Source organism: Ailuropoda melanoleuca, chromosome 12 (assembly GCF_002007445.2).
Source record: "Ailuropoda melanoleuca isolate Jingjing chromosome 12, ASM200744v2, whole genome shotgun sequence".
NCBI lineage: Eukaryota > Metazoa > Chordata > Mammalia > Carnivora > Ursidae > Ailuropoda > Ailuropoda melanoleuca.
The window spans coordinates 33,830,414-33,840,356 of NC_048229.1; the positions used below are offsets into that span (position 1 = coordinate 33,830,414).

General features: G+C 63.1%; 1 protein-coding gene across 1 annotated transcript; it reads right to left on the reverse strand.

Moving 5' to 3' along the window:
* Positions 1-812: 812 nt before the first annotated feature.
* Positions 813-9,881, reverse strand: BCAM (basal cell adhesion molecule (Lutheran blood group)). Its single transcript, XM_034638663.1, has 15 exons — positions 9,733-9,881; positions 7,804-7,925; positions 7,025-7,250; positions 6,871-6,941; positions 6,577-6,673; positions 6,307-6,489; positions 5,756-5,892; positions 5,232-5,388; positions 3,155-3,270; positions 2,906-3,047; positions 2,620-2,756; positions 2,284-2,428; positions 2,043-2,187; positions 1,393-1,510; positions 813-1,287 (listed from the first exon to the last, which is right to left on the reverse strand). Exons 1-15 carry the CDS (start codon positions 9,812-9,814, stop codon positions 1,282-1,284), a joined length of 1,884 nt encoding a protein of 627 aa, XP_034494554.1. The 5' UTR covers positions 9,815-9,881; the 3' UTR covers positions 813-1,281.
* Between the last annotated feature and the right edge of the window lie 62 nt (positions 9,882-9,943).

The following is a 9,943-nucleotide window of genomic DNA, read 5'->3' on the forward strand; positions in this document are numbered from 1 at the left end:
TTGCCGGATACCCGAGGTCTGAGTGCAGAGACCTCCGGGAATGCACACGCCTTACAGCAGCCCCTCCACTGCCTGAGTGTGATTGGGCCCAGGGAGGTGGCCACTTGGACAAGGTCACACAGGCCCCCTTCCTACCACCTTCCCCCCTGCTTCTCAGCTGCTCCTTTCAGCCTTTTTTCTTTCCCTTGCTGACTGTAGTGACCTCTGAGTCCCAGTTGTTTCCCTTTTTGTCCCTATTTGTCTCTGCCTCTCTCTCCCCAAATCTCTGTCTGTCTGACTCCAGGGTTCTCATCTCTGGGCTTCTGCAGTCCATCCCCCCATCTCCCCGTCTTTCCATCCCTCTCTCAAATCGCTGTCTTCCTCGACCTCAGTAAGTCTAACTGGTCTCACTCCTTTCTGCCCCGGAAACCCTTTTGTGGGTTCCTCCAGGCCACGCTCCTTCCCTGGGGAATCCTCAGCAGCAGGCATGCCTTTCTCGGATGGGGTGGCTCCATCCCTAATTCCAACCACTCTGCAGCTCAGAGAAAGCTTTTCCTCCGTCCTGCAGCTTCAATTCCCATTTGCGCTTTGCAAGAGAGACTGAGGGTTTTACTTAAGGGAAGAGCTCTGCACCCCCCATGCAGGCATTTAACACCCTCTGGACCCTTGGCACCTCTCTCTTCCACCCTCAGCCAGCAGAGTCTCTCTCTGGTCTCTTATTTCTCTCTGCATGACATCAGACTTCTCCCAGGTCTTGCAAGGGGGGGAGGGGGCATCACCTGCGGCCCCTTCTCCTCTCGTCCCCCAGAGGAGGCTCAGGCCACAGCATGGTGTGATGTGACAGACAGCCTTTATTCCAGACTCCAGTGTCCACAGATGGTGGGGTGGGGGGTGGAGGGGCAGGGGGTGGGGATCCAGTGTCAGACTATGCAGTAGGACGTCAGGTGGGGCGGGGGACCAGCAATGCAGGCAGGAGGTAAAAATCGCCCTGGCCAGCCGACCCTCGGAGCCTTGGAGCCTCGTCCTGTCCCAGGCCAGGCCCTGGGCTTGGGTCCAGGAGCTATTCTGGGGCCTGGGAGAGTCACATTCCCTGGAGGAAGGTCCCCTCCTACCCAGCCTCCCTCCCTCCCTGCAAGCAGTGGCTGCTGTAGGTCCCTGCCCAGCCTGCAGAGGAAGGAAGGGAAGGGAGGGCCGGAGGGGGAAGAGGGAAGGTGGGGGCAGGCGGAGGCGTGCGCAGGGCTGGCTATCTGATGCTGATTCTCTGATGTCAGGTCCAGTAGCGCCTCTTGGAGGTCCTCGGGCTCAGCACTGGGAGGACAGGGAGAGGTCAGCCTGGACCTGTGCCCTCGGAGGCTGTCCCACCGCACCTCTGCCGCTTCCCCCCTCCCTCAGGGTGCCTGGGCCCTCACCCACCTCATCTCCGAAGCCCCCGCTGCCATGCCGGCCTCCTCCAGAGGCACCTCCCATGAGAAGGCCCGTCTGCTCAGGCCGCTCTGACCCTGAGTGGCTCAGCTGTGGCTCCCCAGGTGGCCTGGGGGGAGGGAAGGCAGCATGTGGGAGGTGGTCACGCCTGAGGAAGGGACTGAGGAGGGGGCTGTTTGGGACGAGGAGGGACTTGGGGGTGGGGTGGGAGAGGAATGGGGATGGGGTGCAAGTGGTGATGGCGTGGGGGTTAGGGATGGGTGCGTAAGATGCTGTCGGGCTTGGAGATGGTGACTTAGTTGGGGGTCAGCTCTAGGAATGGGTGTGGGGGTGGCTGCGGATTGGAGTGGAGGGTGGCCATGTGATCAGCTGGAGAGGATGGATGGAGACGGAAATGGAGTAAGGAATGGGAACGAGACGGGGTTGGGGTTGGGGATGTATTTGGGTTTGGGGTTGAAGATGGGGTGTGGTTGGGGTTGGGGTCAGGGCTGGGGATGTATTTGGGTTTGGGGTGGAGGACAGGATGCGGTTGGGGCTGGTCACGGGCTGGGTTTGGGCTTGAGGTGGGAGGTGAAGTCAGAGGTGGGTGTAGGGATGGGGCAGGGTTACAGAGGTCACTTCCAAGGTTGCAGGCCACTCACGGAGCCCCCTTTTCCCCCCGCTGGCAGCAGCCGGGGCGAGCCTTGCGTCTCATGCAGTAGAAGGCAGCAACGACAAGCAGCAGGAGGCCTACGCTCACGGCCACGGCCATGACAGCCACGCCGGCCTGCGCAGTCTGGGGGGCCACTGCAGGGACCGGATAGAGGAGGAGGGGTCAGCCGGCGGGGCTCTGTTGCCCCACGGGCAGCGGGCAGGCTCCTCTCCGCCCCTGTAGCTCCTCACCAGAGCCGAAGTGGAAGACGTGCTGCTTCTTCCCGTGGGCATTGGAGGCCTCGCAGGAGACCCCTTCTCTGCTCAGGGCACTGGTCACCTTCAGGGTCAAGGAGCTGCTCACCCAGCCCTGCCCTCTGAGGGCTGGCTCTGCTGGCTGTGGGGGCTTGGGTTAGCGCCAGCCCCTGGTCTCAGGGGCGGGGGCGAGGGTAGAGGCGAAGCTGTCCAGTCCCCCAGGAAGTGGAGGGGTGCAATGCTTGGACCGGTGAGGGGGGCAGGGACCCCCAAGGGGCTCGGGGAGGGTGCCTGGGTCCCGCGGGGCTCAGGGTGGAGAGGACAGTCCCTTACACTGCCGCCCAATTGGCTCCAACTGAGTTTGGGCTCCGGGTAACCGCGGGCAGAGCAGACCAGCCTGACTTCTTCGCCTTCCCTCCAGCCGCCCTCTGTCTGGGGCTGAGTCTCTTCCGCGCTTAACTGAGGTGGCCCTGGAGGTGTGGGGGAGGGAAGAGGAGGAGGTCCATCGGAGAAGGGGAAGGAGGGGGAGAGAGAGGAAAGGAATAGCAGAGAGGGACCAGCTGCTTGTCCCGGTCCCCCCACCGTCTTGGTCCCCACCCAAACCTGCCCCAGCCCGAACCTTGGACCAGCAGGTTGAAGCTCTGGGTGCGGCTGAGGAGGGGGACTGTGGGCATGGACGCCTCACAGACGTAGGTGCCCGCTGAGTCGAAGGTGATGGAGCTCAGCGAGAGGGTGGGGCCGTTTCCCAGGGGGACGAAGTCCTGGCAGGGAGAGAAGGGGGAGGCCAGATGGGTGTGAGGGCAGGGTCGAGGGAAGGGAGAGGGTGCGGGCTGAAGGTTCCAGGGCTGGGGGCTCCTTTCCCTCTCACCTTGGTCCAGCGCAGGGCAGGGGTGGGCAGCCCTCGCACGGAGCAGTTCACGGTGGTGCTGTTGCCCAAGTGTAAGGAAAGCTCCTCTCCGGTGCTGAGCTCGAGGGGGTCCAGGTCTGGAGGGGGGGACAGACTGTCACCTTCCCCAGCCCCTCACCCACGCGGTTAGGGGCTCTCCAGGGCTGTTGGGGGTGGACATGAACGCACAACCATAAGCAGAGCCTGTCAGTGTTCCTCCTGGCTCTCCCCACCTCCGTGAGCTTGCCACGGTCCCAGGCCAAGTCTTGAGCCCGAATTTAACTCCAAAACCAGGGGCCAACTAAACCACCTTCCCCCAGAGCGGATGTCTGGGCCCACAGTTAATGCACGAGTGGGGACGTGTGAGATGTTCCTTCTCTGACTTACCACCCAAACCCCATCACCCATCTTTGCATCCAGGTTTGTCTGCTCTCCCTCTGAAACGGACCCTTCCACTCTCTCCATCTCTGACCTCCAGGACCAACAGCCTTGACCACGGCTGCCACCGCCTCACTAGTCTCCCTGCTGGCCAGGATTCTCGGCCCCTCCAGTCTCTCCCACCGAACTGCCAGATGGATCTTTTCAAAACACACACTGGTCAGCCCTGCCCTCTGCATAAAATCTCGCAGTGGTTCCCCAATACTCCTGGCATAGAGGCCAAATTCCTTGACAAAGCCTACAGGAGCCTGCCTGGTCTGACCTCTGCCTCCCACCCTTGTTTCTCAGCCCCCCACCTTTGTCCCAAGCTCCTGCTACCCTACTCTCTTGCCGTTTTTCTCCAGTATGTCATGTTGGATCCTGCCTCAGGGCCTTTGCACTTCCTGATCTCTCTGCCTAGAAGCTCCTCTTCGGGCTCTTCACATTTCTGATTCCAATCTTTGGTTTCCTATTCAAACGGTCCCTTCTCGGAGAGGCCCCTCTGACCCCCTGTCGTGGACACTCAGCTTTCCCCTCCAGCCCTGAAGGATTTATTCCCCCAGCTGTTGAGAAGGATGTCAGCTGTCAGCCCTCAGCTGTCGGCCCTCTCTGGGAACTGCTTCAGCTGCAGAGAGCCCCCCGCTCAAGGTCATGCCCCCTTCCCTGCGCGGCCCACGTGCAATGGCTGGTTGATGTGGGGGTAGAAAGGCCCAGTCCCCTTGCCCCAACTGGGGACGATTTTGAAGGCCAGCTTCCCAGTGCCCTGCAGTGCCAACCGTGACTTTGCAGCCCGTCTTCTGTCTCTGCCCTATCCTGCTTCCTTCCCTTCCTCAGCCTCCATAAATGTGGATCCCAAGGCACTTCCCATGAACTTCCTGCCTGCAAAGCTCCGTGTCAGAATCTGCTTCCTGGGACAGGACGGAGCCTGTAACATCCTCCGTTTAAAACAGCCCCCATGAACCCAGCTGATCCCTTATCCCCTCACACTGTGTTAGTCCCCGTATATGTCCCATTGCTACTCAGGGTCTCGTTCACCCTCTACCACCTGTCTCCCCTACTGGGCTGGGAGCTCTGAGAGGGTGGGGACTAGGCTGTCTTGTTCACAGATGTCTCCCCGACCCTAGCCACAGGGTCCAGGCCCAGGAAAGGAGGCAGAAGGAGTGCCAAGGAGTAACAGAGCCTTTGCCCAGGGCTCGGGCGCAAGCAGACTAAGAAGGTTTTCTAGAAGACTGGGACCCTGGAAACTGGCTAGAAGTGGAAAGTAGAAAGCAGGGGGATTGACCTAGAAATGAGGAGAGGAGCTTGGCTGGGATGAAGAGAAGGTCTTGGTGGGGAGAAGGGTCAGCCAGATGGGCCTTGAAGGCGGGGGTGGATCGTGTGGTCTTTCTCCGGGGGGCACTGGGGAGCCATGGCAGGTTCAGAGCGGGGGGAAGTCAGGTTTGCGGTTTGGAATGAGCTCTCTGGCTGCCTCGTGTGTGGGAGACTGGAGGGGGCTGGGGCAGGCACCTGGGGGCGAAGGGGACCATCCGGACCAGGAAGGACCACAGAAATGGAGAGAAAGGGTTGGCGGCGGGGCTGCGGGGTGAGGGCAAGGAGGCCGCTGGTGCCAGGGCCCCCCTGCCCGTTCTCCCGGGACGCTCACAGGCCACGCGCAGCTCGGCGGTTTTGTAGAGCACCGCGTCCTCAGCGGCGTCGTAGTCCTCGACCCTGCAGCCGTAGGTCCCGCTCTGGCCCCGCTGAACCCCCTCCAGGGTCAAGTTCCCCTCAAGATTTGTTTTCAGCACGTCCTCCTGCTTGTCCTGGGTGACCAGGGATGAGGAACCCGGCTCAGGAGCCGCCCTGGTCCGGCGGGGTCATGCTGGGTTGGGGCCACCCGGGTCAGAGTCAAGCATCTTGTAGGTCAGGGGTCATACGAGGGTCAGGGCCCCCTCAAGGAACGGGGCAGAGGCCCTTGCTAAGTCAGGGGTCCCCCAGGTCAGGTAGCACACTAAGTTAGGACTCTCTCAAATCAGGGCTCAGAGGCTCCGTTAGTTTTTGGGCCACCAGTCAGGTGCCTCACTGAGCCAGCCAGGGACCACCCAGGGGAAAGGTCAGAAGTTGGTGGAGGCCAATATGTCATCAGAGGTCAGGGACCAGGACTTCCAAAGGAACGATGGGGTGAGTCACCTGAAGGCGGAAAAATATGTATTCCATGCTGGGATTGCCGTCCCCGCGGCAAAACAGCTGGACAGAGTCACCCTCGCGTACCCAGCCCTCGGTGGTGGACGGGCTGCCCACCCAGAAATCCACGTTCTCCGTGGGGTCTAAGGGAAAACGCAAAAGGAAAGGACGGGTCAGGGCGGACTCATGATCAGGGTCAAGGGTAGGTCAGGTCAAGGGTAAAAGGCAGGGCTGGGTTGAGGGAAAGAGGTCAGGGCCGCCGCACACGGGCAGGCTGTGGTTGGTCAAAGGGCAGAGGTCTATCTTTCACAACTCAAGTTCACGCTTAGTCTGAGATCCGGGACCAGAGGTCAGGGGCTGAGCTGAGAGTACAGGTCACGGGTCAGAGGTCAGTGCGGGTGACAGGTCAGGGTGAGATTCCAGGACCCCATTCGGTGTGAGTGTGTGGGGCACATTTAGCCGTGAGACTCCACGGGGCTCGCTCCGGGGCCTGGGCGGGGCCGCGGGCGGGCTCGGAGGGTCCAGGGTCGGGGAGGGCAGGACTCGCAGGGACTCACAGTGCAGGGTCAGGTGGAAGGCGGGGCTGTCCAGGCGGCCGCGCCGGCCGGCGGGCAGGTGGTAGCTCACGGAGCAGTGGAAGCTGGCGTCCCGGTCGGCCTTCCGGAGCCGCAGGTAGAGGGTGCTGGTGAGGGACTGCAGGCCCGAGGCCTCGCGGACCGTGCGGCTGGTCATGTAGCCCTCTGGGAGAGAGGGAGGCGGTGGTCAGCCAGCCCCGGGCGCCGCCCAGCCCCATCCACGTCCAGCCGGGCCCCCGCCCCGCGGCTCACCTGTGTTCACCTCCATGGGCACCCTGAGCCGCTGCCCGTTCCGGTACCACGTGATCTGGGGGGCGGGGTTCCCGTTGCGGCTGTGGCAGGTGGCGATCTGAGACAGACACAGGCATGGCCCTGGGCTCTGACCCAGGACTCCGAAGCCTGGGCCCCTCTTTCCTCGGGACTTCTCCTCGCTCAGATATAGGAGCCTGGGCCCCCCCGCCCCGCCCTCCCCCAGGACGCAGGAGTGCAAACCTCCCAGCCCCGGTGTCCCCCAGGACCCTGGAATCCAGGTCCGGCCCCAGGTACCTCCTGGGTAGAGTCATCCACCACGGACAGGATCCCTTTGTTGGGGAAGACCTCCGTGGCCTCCGGTTTCGCTGTGGGGGAGACATTACGGTCAGGAGCCCCTTTCCCGGGCTCTCACCTGCCCTCCCCTTCCGGGGTGCCCGCAGACACTCACCGAACATGCGGAGCTCCGTGGTGGCCTCGATGCTCGCCGCGCCCACCCTCACCACGCACACGTAGTTCTGCTCGTCGCCCACCTGGGCCTCGGGCAGCACCAGGCGGCCCCGGGAGTCCAGCTGGTAGGGGGGGCTGCGGCCCCGGGAGTCGTGCACCCGGCCCTGGAGCTCGGAGCCCTGCCGCTCTGCCGAAGCCAGGCGGTGGCGGAACCCAGAGCGGTCTGCCTGCGGGCGGGGAGGGCTCAGCGCCGGAGCTGCCTGGCCTGCCTTCCCCCACTGTCCTGCGGGTCATTGGGTCATCGCTCCTCGTGTCATCTCCCTCTGGTCTGGTCCCTGTTCCGGGGCCATGGGGTGCTCTCCTCTCTCTAGGTCCCTCGTTCTCCATCCTGCTCTGCTCCTGTTTCTCCTTTTCTCTCTGTCTCCTTCTCCCACCCTGTCCCTAGGCCTCTTATCTCCTCCTCTTTTCTTTCTCTTCCTTTAGTTCCACACCTCCCCCCCTTCTCTTGCTATATCCTCTTCTGTCTCTGAATGTTCTCTCTCAGGAGCCTGTGCTCCAAAGGGGGCTCTTCCTTCTAGTCTCAGTGCCCAGGCACCAGGGGACTTTGGAGAGTCCTTCCCCTTGCTGGGCCTCAACTTCCCCACCTGTAAAATGGAAAGGCAGCTGGATGGAGCTCTTCGGTCCTTTGGGCTCTGATGAGGGAATGAATGTGTGCAGCCCTGCAGTGCCCTGGCTCCCAGCCCCCTTGGCCACCTCTGGGCCCCAGCCTGCAGCACTCACCAGGAACCACTCCAGCACAAAATGGTCGTGGGCCCCCAAGGCAGTGCAGTTCAGGGCGACAGGCTCCCCCTTCATCACCTCCACCAGGGAGAACTCAGACGAGGGCTCCTCAGCCTGGGCACCTGCAGGAAAGCCATTGAGCTCTCTCTGCCTCTGAGCCCCTTCTCCCCCAGGACCTGCTTCCAGTGCCCCCCTCCCTCAGACCCAGGAATCCAGACCCCTAGCCCCCTCCTTCCTCAGACCCAGGAATCCAGACCCCCAGCCCCCTCCTCCCTCAGACACAGTTCAGCCCCTCAGCCCCTATCCCTCAGCCCCAGCTCCCGCCTCCCTCCATCTCTCATGTCTGCATCTCTGAGCTTGCAAACCCATTTCTCTGCATTTCTTAACATCGCTCTCTTCACAGAACTAAGGGCTCCTCCCCTGGGTCACGTAGGGCCCTCGGTCCAATCCTCCTGGGGATGAAACTGCACCTGTCCTTGTGCTTCCCGCTAGACCAACCGCCCCTCAAGGGCAGGGCCGGCGCTGGCTCATCCCTTGGCCTCCAGCACCCTGCGCAGGGCCTGGCTAGGTGCCAGGGATGGATGTCTCTCCATCTCTGCCTGCGTGTCTCTCCCTCTGGGTCTCCATCTCTAGTCCACAGTCTCTGCCTCTCTGGCAGCCTGGCACTCTGTCTCCATCTCTCTCAGCCCCTGCGTCTCTTGTCATGAGTCAGGGGGCTGGGGCTGGGCCTGCAGCTGCAGTATGGGTGTGTGGGGGCGGTAAGGGGGGACAGGGCTGGGCAGGTTTCAGGAATGTGGGAGGGACAGGCTGGCCTAGACCTGCCCGGCCTGGCGCCAGAGCCCCCTACCCGCCCCTTGGCCCCTCTGCCTCTTTGATGGAGCAGGGAAGGGGGTACGGTGCGTCCCCTAAGAATAGGAGAGGGGCGAGGCCCGGGATCCTGGGTCCTGAGGCAGAAGGGAGCCAGGGGCCTGGACTCCCGTCCCAGGATCCTGGCACATAGAGCAGTTCCCATTGGGGAAACCATGCTCTCTCACCCTCTGGGCTGGCATCCTGGCATCGGCTCTCACTTCTTAGAACCTCCCTTCCCTTCCCCGCCCAGCTTGACCAGCCCTGCCCCTGGGGACCCACTATTTACCATGCTTGTGCCAGGGGCCTGGATTCCCAGGCACCCACCTCTGGCCGAGGCCTGTCCCAGGGGAGGGGGTGTGGGGCCAGGCTGGTGCCTGGGGCTAGTCTGAGTAACAGAGAGGAGGACAGACGAGAGATCTCTGTGCCCTAATCTCCCCCATCTCTCTGTCCCTCTGTTGCCAGCCCCTCTGGGCCGCCTCCCCTCCGACCACCACGCAGGTGTGTGGATTTATCTGGGGCCCCAGGAAGGGGGCACTGTCCCTCGGAAACACTTTGTCCCATCGTCACTGCCTAGGGCCAGTGCTCCAGCCCTTCCATGAGGAAGCTGGGTTCTTTAGAGTCTGGGCTCTGAATCCTGGTTGGGGGGGAACCCTCAAGAGCACGTGACTGACTGGGTTCTAGCCACAGGGTCCCTGACCCTCGCAAAACTTGAGAACCTTTCCGAGGGAAGCCCTGGGGTTTGGGTCTCCTGTGTCCTGGGGGAAGCAACTGGAGGCCTGGACTCCTGGGTCTGGGGGAGCAGGAGTCTCAGGACCCAGATTCCAGGGGCTGAGGGCCCTCACTCCTTGGTCCCGAGCGCGGAGGGGGCTGACTTCTCGGGTGCTGTGGGATGCCCAGCCCCTCTGCCTGGCTGTCCCCAAGTCTCACATTGGGAGGGGTATCCCCCATGCTCCCCTATCCCTCTTCCGCGAGGGTCCCAGGTTTGGCTTCCTTCGGTCGACGAAAGCCTCTCCCCCCTCCCCTTTCCGGGGTCCCCAGGGGCCGCGCCCAGTTGCGCCCTGCTTCCTGCCCGAGCCATACCTGGCTGCGCCCCCAGCAGGAGCGCGAGCGCCAGCAGCCAAGGGGCCCTGTGCGCCCGGGACCGGCCGTCCCGGGGCTCCATGTTCGCGGTGGCAGCGGCGGCGGCGGCGGCGACTGCCCGGGCTGCAGCTCGGCGGCCCCGGGGGCTGGGAACGACCAGGTCCCGCCCCTGGCAGCCCCGCCGCCCCGCCCCCCCCGCCCCCCCCCCCCC